The 12,677-nt window shown below is 40.7% G+C and overlaps 1 protein-coding gene across 3 annotated transcripts; it reads left to right on the top strand.

Moving 5' to 3' along the window:
• Positions 1-5,526: 5,526 nt before the first annotated feature.
• Positions 5,527-10,832, top strand: LOC103696438 (PRA1 family protein B3-like). Of its 3 annotated transcripts, none has more exons than XM_089928211.1 (2): positions 5,527-6,249; positions 10,248-10,832. In XM_089928211.1, the coding sequence occupies exon 1, from the start codon at positions 5,566-5,568 to the stop codon at positions 6,211-6,213; it is 648 nt and encodes a 215-aa protein (XP_089784337.1). In that variant the 5' UTR covers positions 5,527-5,565; the 3' UTR covers positions 6,214-6,249; positions 10,248-10,832. The 3 variants fall into 3 exon arrangements, with proteins under 3 accessions (XP_089784337.1, XP_089784336.1, XP_089784338.1); XM_089928210.1 differs by lacking the exon at positions 10,248-10,832 and adding an exon at positions 9,709-9,982; XM_089928212.1 differs by lacking the exon at positions 10,248-10,832 and adding an exon at positions 6,671-7,922.
• Positions 10,833-12,677: the final 1,845 nt, after the last annotated feature.

Raw genomic sequence — 12,677 nt, 5'->3', positions numbered from 1 at the left:
CTTAAGAGCTATACCATCATTCATGTTATGGGAAGGAGAGGTAATGAAGTCACGCAACCTGATTTTAGAATATTTGACTCGACCCGCACCAATCAATTAGCACACGGATTAACAGAGATTGGATTGGAAGCAATGGCTTCAACCATCTCCATAGCAAATTAGCAAGCATCGTTCCATTTTCTGTTTTTAGTCGATAGATTCGCCCATTTTCCCAGATTAAACGTCAAAGGTGATCTGTCAAGTGGAATATTAGATAACCATGAGCTTCACAGCAAAGTAACAGACTCACCATTATCCAATATCCACCGAGACGCAGATATTTTTCCAAGTAGTGCAAGCAGACCGAGTAAGGTGATAGCTTGTCCACTCACCTTTGAGTTATATTCGGAAGAGACCACTTTATGCCATGGAGAATTTGGGCCATGATTGCGAAACATCATTATCCAAGCTGGGTAACACCCAAAAGTTCAAATCTAGTTAAATCTAATTACAAGCACCACGATCGGCTTGTGGTCAGCTTTTATAAACTCATGCTGCAGTATTCTCTAATCCACATAGGCTATGGGCTGAGTTCGCTCTGATACTATTTATAATAATTTGGGACCTCATCCAAAAAAAAAAGCTAACTAAAAAATATTTTTTGGATTACTTAATTCTGTATAAATACTCGAAAATTTTTCGGCAAATAATCAATATGGAACTAAATATACGTCAATGCGACTCCTCACATGTCCTTTCTCCATAGCTCTTGGGTCGGCAAGCAATCTTCCAAGCCAGCAGCTGAAGGACTTCTTTGATTAGTTTTACGGCCCCATGAGAAGGATCAACAAATCTTCTCTTGAAAAGTAACAGCCGAATTAGAAAGAACATGGAGAGGGGCAGAGCAAAGCATAGATTTGACGAAGGAGATCGTGTCAGCAAAGAGCAGTTGACGCCATTTCCGGAATTCCAGTCCGCCATTAGTCCTCTCGGAAATATAATTGAAGTCTGGAGATAAACTTTGTGGCTAAAAAATGGAGCACCCGAGTATCGCCAGATTCCAGATCCAATGGGAATGCCGATTTCATATTCCAATCCCGGAGGGACAGATGGGCTGAAACGGAGATGGGACTCTTGAAAGAGCCGACCATGCTCCGGCGCCCAAGGCCGGCAGCCATAATACTATATGTTAGCCCACGACTGACACACCACGTTTCTTGTATAGCGGATCAGTCTAGACTCCGCCTATTCCCCAACATATAATTATATTAAAACCATGATTTTTTTTTCTTAATCTATTTGCACTATGTGTGATTGCTATATTAAGAATCAATTAGTAAGCTTCATACAGAGTTAGACTAAGCGACATCAATCATCAAATTATCAGCACATAATACACATACCAGCATATATAGAATACTCGCAATCTTGCAAATGATGATAATGCAGATTATTTATTTTAATCATAAATGTATAATACATCTATTTACAAATTTTTTTATAATCATGTGGATGATTGTGTTGAGAAATTCTTATTTGTATTAGCGACCAACTCAAATGCAGCGAATACCAATCTACTTCTTGATCTACAAATTGGGGGTAAAGTGTTCTGTTCAATACCTTTTGTTTCTCTGCGGGATCAAGTTTCATCCTTAGATCAATCACAAATAACCATCGTTAATATTGAAATATTATAGATGGACGAGTAGACGGTCACAGAATGTCGGCCGGGATCTCTAGTTGTGCAATACCGCTTTAGGGCCTCTAGTCATGCAATACTAGCTTGGAAGCCCTCCCAGGATCAACATGGTTCTACCTAGATATCTGAATCCTTCACTGGTCCATAAGCTATCTAGAAAGAGAGAGAGAAAGCATAGAGAAAGACTATTTACAAATTTTTTTTATAATCATGTGGATGATTGTGTTGAAAAATTCTTATTTTTATTAGCGACCAACTCAAATGCAGCGAATACCAATCTACTTCTTGATCTACAAATTAGGGGTAAAGTGCTCTGTTCAATACCTTCTTGCCAAGATAATTGTTTTTCTGCGGGATCAAGTCTCATCCTCAGATGAATCACAAATAACCATAGTTAATATTGGAATATTATAGATGAACGAGGAGATGGTCACAGAATGTCGGCGGGATCTCTAGTTGTGCAATATCGCTTTAGAGCCTTTAGTCACGCAATACAAGCTTGGAAGCCCTCCAAGGATCAACCGATCAACCTGGTTTTACCTAGATATCTAAATCCTCCACTGGTCCATAAGCTATCTAGAAAGAGAAAGAGAGAAAGCATAGAGAAAGACTAAAGGAGAGAGGAGAGTAGGAGGAGGAGAGAAGAAAAAAGGGGGAGGGTGGCCTTGTTTGAACTAGATGAAGGAACCTCAAGGTGGCTGAAGGTGATGGCCGATGTCCACCTGGACTCCGGTGAAGATCACAGTGGTAACAACAACCACAATGACCAATGATGAAGGAAAAGAAAGAAAGGAAACCGATGTTAAAGGTCAGCCTAAATAGGAAAAAGAGAAGCTACTCAACCCATTGGTCGGTGATGGAGCTGTACCTAGAGGTGCAAATGGGTCGGGTTGGGTCGGGTCCTAGGTGACCCCGATCCGACCCGATTTTTTGTTCGGCTTCCAATTTTGGACCTGGACCCGACCCGGTTGAAGAGCGGGTCGGGTCGGGTCGGATCTGAGTCGGGTTCGGGTCGGGTCCGGGTCTGAGTCGGGTTCGGATCGGGTTCGGGTCCGATCGGGTCCGCTTTTGGGAAAAAAATTGGGCAAATCTAATTTGGTCATATCATAATTATGAGGTGCTGGGTGACCCATGACTTGAAAGACTTGCAATTGAGCTCCAGTCAGAACAGATGACCCATGACTTACTAACTAAGTCGGTCTACAAGCCAAATTTCATATCACACTATTTTTTATCTATATGACTGATTGGACGGAACTTGGTGTCTCCCAGCTCCCCTCTCACGAGGACAAAAAAAATCCCAGACCTTCTTCCAAAATCCAATTCCATTACAGAAAACTGGCACATGACCCATATTCAGTTGCAGTGTTCCCTCACTTTCTCCCTTCAAAAGTTAAAAGAAACAAAAACCAAAAAACAGAAGGAAAAAAAAAAAAAAAGAGGCAGCTACCGAGACACCAGAGGTATCAACAGTGTAATAGATCGAGAGAGAATCCTGACGGGCCTACGTTCCTTTGGATTCTGTGAACTAACTTGCCATCCTCCCACGCTGACCAACCACAACCCACACCAAAAAAAAAAAAAAAAAATTCTCTTTTGCTTTTCCTCTCTCTCTTCGGGTCCATTCGGATCCGTTTGATAAACCCAGACGCGACCCAGAAAATGATTCGGATCCAATTTTAGAACCCGATCTAGACCTTGCGGATCCTAAAATTCGGATCGGATCGAATCTACACGGGTCGGGTCACAGGTCGACCCGATCCATTTGCAGCCTTAGCTGTACCCATGTTTATTGGGGCCGCTAAGAGCTTGATTATAGCTCTAGCGAGGGTCTCAGCCTCAAATCACGATGGAGCTGGCAGAAAAAAATCAAAATAGGGGAAACAAAAATAGGGCATCTAATCCGGCAACTTGTCGATGGCAATCGGGCCGATGAAGCTGCCAAGAGATTAGGAGATGAATAAGGAAAAGGCATTGTACTTGATTGCTTCGTTCTGACGACTAATTGATAATAGCTCGCTCAGAACGCTCAACGGAAAATTAAAAAAAATGAGGGATTTGGTTGGCGATTGATTGGAGTTTGGGCGAGATGATTTGAGGAAGAAAGGAGGGGTTCTTTTGATAGATGAAATGCTAGGATTTTTACCGGAGTCCGGCGAGCCCTAGGACTCATCTTCCGACAGAATCGTGAAGAAGAGGCGGACTTCTTTTGGGAGTCCTCTTCTTCCATCTCATGCGCCCAGCATGTGTGCTCTTTTTTTTTTTTTTCTTCTTGCTCTGGGATTCATGCAGGGATGTTAGGCCTGTGCAGCTTTTCAAGCCGGTCAATGGACCGGCCCTTACATTATCATCAGCAGAAAAATGGATAAGATTCCCCTGGATCATCGTTTCATAGCTGATAAACTCTCAAGGAACCATTCCAAACAGCATTTCGTTGTCCAAAAAGCATTTCAGACCCACAAACTAAACATGTATGAGGAGAGCGGGCATCCTCGGCAAAGTGTAAGAGGAGATGTAAACCAGCAACAAGAAGCACCAACAATGGCAGAGAAGATAGAATTAGTAATGCACTCTCGATCTAATAAGTTGATTACGAAAACCAAAATTATGAAGGACCGCCATAAGATAAACCTAATGACTGCTATTATAGGCTCTCTCTATATTCCTCTCAGATCACCAGTCAAAGCTTTTCCCATACGGCTCGTTTGGTTCGCGGGAAAAAAAAGAAGGGAAACTGTGGTCAATGGGAAAGTAATGGGATGCTTTTTGTTTGGTTGGAGTTTTCAAAAAAAAGAGATAGAAAATTTGTATTTTATGAGAATATGATTCCCGCATTTCATGGAAAAGTCTTTTCCATGAGAAACATGAGAAAGTTACTTTTCCATGAGACGGAAATCACTCCACCTTTATTTTTTTTTTTCCAAAAAGACTCTTCAGTATTAAAGAAGCATTAAAGACCTAATTTTTATTAAGAGTATAATAGGAATTACGTATAACTTTCCTAGAAAAGCGGATGGTCAACCAAACATAAGCACTCTAAAAATCTGTCACTTTTCCATGGTTAACCAAACACACTAAAAATATTTTTTCAGGCATCCTCTTCCTAGGAATCTGCTTCCCGCGAACCAAACGAGCCCATGGTATGCATCATTTCTTGTGCCAGCATACAGTATCAGCAATATTTCTACAATGCACAAAGGACCCCTGCTCTTCTTGACATCAGCTTTTTGGCTTATTGGATTGAATAAGATTTTTGCTACCAACTTATAGAGACCGAAGGCTCTATCAGAAGGCAATTCTCCTAGATTATTCTCAATCTCCACTTTTGTAATTGGAACAACCGATGAACTATTCTCCTCTGCAGTCAAGGTACAGCATATTTGGGATTGATGGGAGCTCTAATTGCACGGATGGAATTGGAAGAGTCCATTTCTCCTAGAGATAGCACCAAAAATAAAACTGATTTCAGTCAGAATCTAAATCAGTTTCATGGACCACTTCATAATCTGAGCCATTTTGGTGATTTGATTTCTTCCTCTTCCTTATGATAGTAGATCAATGGGGAAAAAAAAAACTAGTATTTAGATCCCCTTCAATGAGCTATCTCGTACAAGATTTCTGTCTCTATAACAAGATTTCTGCCTCCAAAATATTAGATGAGTAGAAGATAAAGTCATGAATGTGAAATAAATAGGGATCGACTCGCGATAGATGAAAAACAGATTAGGCAAAAAAAAAAACTGTGAGCTGGACAAAATTGACACTGCTGCATTCTAGATTCGAACCAATCGAAATCCATTATGCGTGGGTATGATAGATCCTTTAACGAGTCCAAAACCGCTTCCTTCTCGCTCTCCAAGTCAAAACCAGAGTCACCTTCTAGTCTCATGGCCTCCTCCGCGTCGCCGCCCATCCTCCCCCTCTCCGCCGGCCGATCCGCCGCCGGCGCCGATGCCACTGCCCCGATCTCCACCCCGGCCTCCCGCCGCTTCCTCTCCCGCCTATCCGACTCCATCCGCCGCTCCCTCGCCAACCGCCGACCCTGGTCGGAGCTCATCGACCGCTCCGCCTTCTCCCGGCCGGACTCCCTCGCCGACGCCGCCTCCCGCGTCCGCAAGAACCTCGCCTACTTCCGCGTCAACTACCTCGCCCTGCTCGCCGCCGTCCTCGCCCTCTCCCTCCTCTCCCACCCCTTCTCCCTCTTTGTCCTCCTCTCCCTCCTTGCCGCCTGGTGCTTCCTCTACCTCTTCCGTCCCGCTGATCCCCCGCTCGTCATCCTCGGCCGCACCTTCTCCGACCGTGAAACCCTCTGCGCCCTCGTCCTCCTCACCATCCTTGTCATCTTCCTTACCTCCGTCGGATCCCTCCTCATCTCCGCCCTTATGGTCGGCGTTGCCATTGTCGCCATCCACGGGGCCTTCCGGGTGCCCGAGGACCTCTTCCTCGACGACCAAGAGCCCGGCGCCGCCGCCTCCGGGTTCCTTTCCTTCCTCGGCGGAGCCGCTGCCTCTGCCGGCCCTGCGGTCGGCATCTGATGTGGATCTGACGTTCATGTGGTTACGTTCATTGAGGTTGGTTACTTAGGGCATTCCCTTCTCTCCCGGTTACCTTTTATTGGTATTTGGTAGGTAGGAGAAGGAAGATATTCTTGGACAATTAGGGTTCTTTATGTATATCCACGGATGATTGATTCAGGAGAGGTATAGAACTCTGGATTCATGCAACTTTTTTTGGATGATGAATGCCTACTAATTGTTCTCCGAGTGCATCAGTGAAATTGTTTCAGATCTATTGAAGAATCTTTGCTGATATATATTAGTCTCGTTAATCCCTGTGTTTTGCTTTATGGCAAAATTTTACTGCCTTTTAATGTGGTTGTTCTGTGAAGTAAGATTAGACCTGGCTGTTTTGTGTTCTGTACTACAAATTCATGTTTCTATACTTGATATTTATTTTATATGAATATCTGAGATTAATCACTGGGAATTTCAGATCTGGGAGCGGTTGATAGGGATCTTAGAGGTCGTTTCTGGGATTTGAAATCCAGATCTTGATGTATCTGCTGTCCAGCCTCCTATAATGTGCTTAGAGATGAAAATAATTTTATTGGAACTTACATGACTTCCAAATGTTTTATGGTATATGCTCAAGTTTTTGAGATAGTTCTAACTCTTTTACTGCTGCCTGTCTGACATATGACCCATAGGGCCTTGTCTTTTGTTATCATGTTTAAGTGATCATGACCTTTTTTTTGTTGTCCAACCTTTTAGAGTCACGGATTTATTTTTTCCTCTGGATTGCGAAATCAGAACATTCCTATGAAAATCACTTCACAAAATTTATTGTTTGTATTAAACTATGATATTGTCATTTTTACTGTTATGCAAATAATGGATGACATTTTAGATACCCTGATGCTTATCTAGTGTTATCGGTCATAAGACTTCTAACAAACATAGGTTTGGGAATTTATGTCAAAAAATAGTTGCTGAGGATTTGTTTTAGTAGGATTAGAAGTTGAAGGAAGTTTTTGTAGTACGTTATGGGGTCCTTTATCAGGTCAGGGGAAAAGAATGTCCAAATTATGTTGCATCAGTTACTAAATATGTTTTGAGTTTCCTATGTATAATCAGTTCTACTATTCTGCTTCGTTTCTTCGTTTTGATTTTTCACTTTTCCATGTGTCATGTTTTGGATTTTAAAAGTTCTAGATGATTAACAAGAAAGCATAGTTCTCAAATAGCCTAGGCGACCCTAGGCGATGGACCCTCCTAAAGCTTAGACGATAGCCTATGTGATGAGGTGACTACCCAGGTGAGGTATTTTGTACAAAATTTCCAAATAATATATCTTCATATATTTTAATTTTTGATTAAAAATTGTGTTAGTCACTTAGTCCCAATAAACCATCCGTATAACATGATCTGAAGGTACAATGGTAATAATTAGTCATGAGTTCTACTTAACATGACACTTCAAAAACTATCGCAATTTTATTGTTCATTCTAAACTTATAGAACATAATGCCATGGTTGTCTTAGCAACATACAGAAATCATATTAAGTTTACATGGTGCTACTATTACGACAATAGTAGTAACACTAGTATGTTACTACTTACTACTATGATTAAAGTAATGATACTACTATGTTACTACAATATAAAAATTGTGAAAAACAAAGCATAATACAAGAGAAAAAAAAGTAGGAGATTGATTTTTTTCATTTTCCTAAAACAAAGAAAATACAGACAACAAAAAGAATTGAAGTCAAGGTAAAACTAAAAAATCCCCCAATCTATATGCCTGCTTCAAACACATTTTTATATTCTATCTGATTCAAGCACATTTTTATATTCTCAATCCAACTCAAGCTAAAAAGCAGAACAGAAGCCAATATAAAAATTAATGCATCATCAATCACAAGAAAAGATCCAAAAACTCTCAATAACATCAACTGTAACTCCAATAGAAACCAAAAAGAAAAACAGAAGGAGAGAGGGAGAGAGAAGGAGGTCGATAGAATCTCCGACTACTACTATTGCTGCTGCTGTTGCTAGCATGATTTCTACAGCTGCTGCAGCTACTCCTAATATTGCTACTGCTACTGCTTCAACTACTACTGTTGTTGCTCCTATTGCTGCTGCTGCTGCTGCTATCATTTTGGTATAAAACAGGGGATGTAGCCCTGGAAATGGCTCGTCCCTGGGATTAGAACTAGAGCTCTATAGCTAGTGATCGTGAACCAGATACTTTGTTTCTAGGGTGTACTTTTTGGTTCTTGGTTTTTTGTTTGATCATCTTTTGGATGGTTTGACCCGAAGTATGCTTGGGGTTGTGGGGTGACCTCTGGCCTTCATTTTCCTCTATGTTCATCTTTTTTATTGAAGGATTGGTATTGAAGGGCACTCTTAGTAGAAAATGAAGAAGGGGAGTTAGGTAATGAAGAAATTTGAAAAATCATGAGCTGACATTTGTACAGGTTTTTTCAACTCAAAGATAGTAGGGGATGGCTGGCAAGATTCATGGAAGGGTGAATGAAGGGAATATGCTTATACAGTGCTGTGTGGTTAATGCACACCAATATAATTATAAGGGAAAGTATATTAGTCATCGGCAACAAGACTAAGCATAACTGAGGTTATGATTATTATAATCCTTGGAAATATGTAAGAGTTTACATAGATGACGGTATAAGAGAGATGATTCCGAGATGGATGATGAGTGTGGCCATGTGGTGTTATTGTTTAAATCCCTAGAGAAGGAGAGGGGAAGACTGCTATCTATGTTGACATCATGAGTAAAATGGAATCAAATTTATGCATCAAAGGAGAGTAAAATTGGATTTTAGTTTGTCAATTCTTATCTAATGCATGTAATAGGCTGTTAATTGGTAACACGTCTCCATTTTCATTCAGTTCCTTGTGAGTTAAAAAAGGGAATCGGCACTTTCATGAGGTGGGTTGAGGTGGGTTAGCCCTTTCAAAGTCCATAATACCATCTATGATATAGGTTTAAGCCATACTTTTCGCATCAACATTCAGTTCCTGATTAGTTGATGAAAGAAAATGGTTAACCTTTTTATAGCTAAAGAATAGTTATGTCTATGATGCATGTAACTGTGGCCCCTGCACTTCAGGATCTTAAGAAGCCAGAATTTAGGTCATGAGTCTTTGAACTTCACTATCTCTAAAAGAAAGCCTGCCATATTGAAAATGCTGACTCATACAGCTTCGAGTTTCTCACATGGTCTAGCATGGAATTTGAAGCCAGTTGTGCTTGCTATAATTGAGTGTAGAGGACTGGTCAAAATTTCAGAAAGTCACACTAGACTGGAACTCTTTATTCGGCAATGGTAGCTGAAGGAATGCTGGATACTGTAAAAGGATGTGTCATAAGAAATTGGTTTTTTCCCTTAAAGGCAAGATTCTGTGAAACAATGTTTGGTTTATTGTTATGATATGCAATACTTGGATCTAGTTTCTTTGTAAAAATATCTGAGGGCATTCTTTCTTTTTTTCTTTTAATGTAGAGGCTCAGCTAGGACCTTTTGGAAGAAGAAAAGTGAGAAGAGCTAAAACTATACTCATTTGGTGGGTGCTCTTTTGATCTTCCACTTGAAAGGGGATCTGCCTATTGGGTTTAGAAGGGAGTGCAATCTATTCATCAGGGTCATCGAAGAATGGTGCCCCATAATGCCCATGTATAACACATAACGATATGGTGGTAACGATATTGTGGTTGCTTTTGTTTATATGACAACTAGTAGCAATTTGGTAAATGAAATTGCAAACATGGTTGTGAGATGGTGAGTTATTTGGAAGTAGATGATGAGCTTCGTTAGTTCTCTATCCTTAACTTGTGGCATTGAATTTGTCGGAAGTTTTTGGTAAACTAATGTTTATCTGAATATTGTAAGAATCCTGCCGCGCAAAGCAAGCCATAGTTCTCCAAGTTTTGATAGGGGTCTGGTCTCCCAGATAATCAATTCAGACTTGGACTTATTTTTGGATTATCTTTTTTCACATTTTAGGTCAAGACTTAGACTTGAGACTTATTTTTTCCTATCAGGAGATGAGTCTGTCTCTGGAGGGAGAGGAGAGGAGACCCGCGAGGGTGAAGGAGGCTCCCCAAGCCATTCAAGCGGGAACGGCCTCTTCAACCTTGATCTTGGCGATGAAGATTTTGTCTCCAATGTGGAAGTACCCATGAAGTGGGGAATGCCCGAAGTAGAGGAGACATAGCATTCAGAGTCAACATTTACATGAATCACAGCCGCCTGCTTGGTCATCATTGATGCCGGGAACAAAATCATTCCGAGTGAGATGATGGCCTTGAGAAGAGTAGACTTGTGTCGGTATTTTAGAGATGCATTAGGAGCTAGGAAGCTCTGAAATTGAGGTTGTGAGGGCGGCCACCATCTTTAATTAACCAAGGCTTAGAGGAGAGGGTGAAGAAATCACCGCAGAATTAATTAACATTTTTCTGATTCATTTCTTTTGAGGTTTAGGCTCCGTTTGGCAGAATTGTTGGCGGTAGAGCTTTCGAAAGTACAATTTTTTGAAATAAAGTTTTTATAAAAAGCTATGTGCTGTCTGGTAACTAAATTTTTAAATTGTTGTGAGACTTTAATCTGTATTTGGTAGATAAACTGAGAAAATATTTTTCGTATGACAAAATGACTATAAAGCAAATTGCATTAATATTATACAACATAGCATAATAAAATATAATATATATTAATATATAAATATATAATATAGTATAATATTACTATAATATAATATAATATTATTATAATATAGTAATATAATATTGCATACTATAGCATAATAATATAACATAATTTGATATTATATAACATAATATATCAATGTATTATAATATAATGTAATATTATATTATATTTATAATATAATACAATAATAAATATATAAAATATTATAATTATTATTATTATATATTATTATTATTATTATTATTATTTGTAATTATTATATTTTATCTTGAGTATTTTGGTTCCAAAAGAGAAAAATTTATAACTCAAAATAACTTTCTGATGGAGCCTAAAAGTGCTTTTTTGGAGAAGCTCTAAAATAAAATTTCTTTCAAAAAGCTGTTATTTTCGAATATTTTACCAAACACCTATGTTGTATCTTTGGATGGCTACAAAGTGCTTTTTGGCCCTTCAAAAGCTCTGCCAAACAAAATCTTAATAAGTTTACCAAAAGCACAAAAAGAGAGTGTAACTTATTGGACTATGGAACTTAAAAAAAAAAAAAAAAAACTCATGGTTTTTTTTTATTTTTTTGTTATGACGGGCTATTTATGTTATTTTTTTATGAGTACAACTAAAAAAATATATATATTTTGAAGTGTTTTTAAAGTCGATGTCAGGTTAATAGATGAGCCTCGTAAAAAAAAAAAAAAAAATGTCTCCTCTCGTCAGTCTCCAGATATCCTGCAGCATATCGTGAATATCTATCCTCCTGTTCGGCTTCCGGATTCATTCGATTAGTGTAGCAGACATCCGTAAGCGGAATGAAATCAGCTCTCAAGATACATCGTGACGACCATACGGCCCTCGGGACTGAGTTACCGTCCGCAGACTGCAAGCCTAGAGATCGGGGATGAATTAAGACACGACAACCTTCCGAGCCCTCGCAGATCTGGGTCGAAATGACTCGATTCTGTCTGCAATTCTGTGTCCAAAATGGCTTTAGTGACTCGATTATGCTACTCACGGTTCTATAGAACATCTTATGAGGACTCGCTCGACACGTGTCGGGCCTATGCAGACTCTCCGCATCGTAGCTTTCTATTAAATTCTTTTTGTTGCTGGAAATTGGACCCGGGGGCCGCCGCGAAGCCGGGGAAGGAGGAGCTCCGCTGCTGTAGGGGGCGGACGGCGGTGCGCCGGCCGGCTGCGTCCTCCGCTGCGGAGGGGGTGTGCAAGTCCTGCAAGGAAAACCGGTGGCCGGGCTCCCCGGCGCCGGCCCTCCGATGCCTAAGTCAGAGGGGGGCTTAACTTTGAAGAAGAGAGAGAGATTGTATGTGGAAGCCCGAAATAATCCCCTTGGGAGGAAGAGGCCTCTCCCATCTTAGAGGGAGAAGCTCCCCTTTTATAGGGAGGGCGGCCGGATTACCTGTGATGTGATGGGCGAATTAATAGGTTACCGTCACTGTCAGGGAGCTGTCACGATTGATCGGACCCGTTGGGGTGGTTGAACCGCCGGCCGTGGTGGGCCTGGGGTCCGTAGATGACAAGTGCATTGATTGCTGAGTGAACCGGTGGTCAGAAAGAGCCGTACTCTTTGATGGTTCAGTGATCCGGAGATCATCTTGAGCCGTGTTCATTTAATGACTGAGTGCATTGGAGGCCTGAGGGGGTCTCATGCATTAATGATAGGGTGTGCCGAATGCCTGCGGAGATCTTGTGCCTTAATGACTTGGAGATGGTGGCAGATTGAAGTGGAGTCATATATTTAGTTGTCAGATCCT

This window comes from Phoenix dactylifera, chromosome 17 (assembly GCF_051530095.1).
Source record: "Phoenix dactylifera cultivar Ajwa chromosome 17, Ajwa_hap1_PhDact_Kaust_v1.1, whole genome shotgun sequence".
Taxonomy (NCBI): Eukaryota; Viridiplantae; Streptophyta; class Magnoliopsida; order Arecales; family Arecaceae; genus Phoenix; species Phoenix dactylifera.
The sequence above is the reverse complement of the archived record's forward strand: the minus strand, read 5'-3'. Positions and strand labels throughout refer to the sequence as shown.

Coding starts and splice junctions, on each gene's coding strand:
- LOC103696438 (XM_089928211.1), top strand. CDS start 5,566: ATGGCCTCCTCCGCGTCGCCGCCCATCCTCCCCCTCTCCGCCGGCCGA.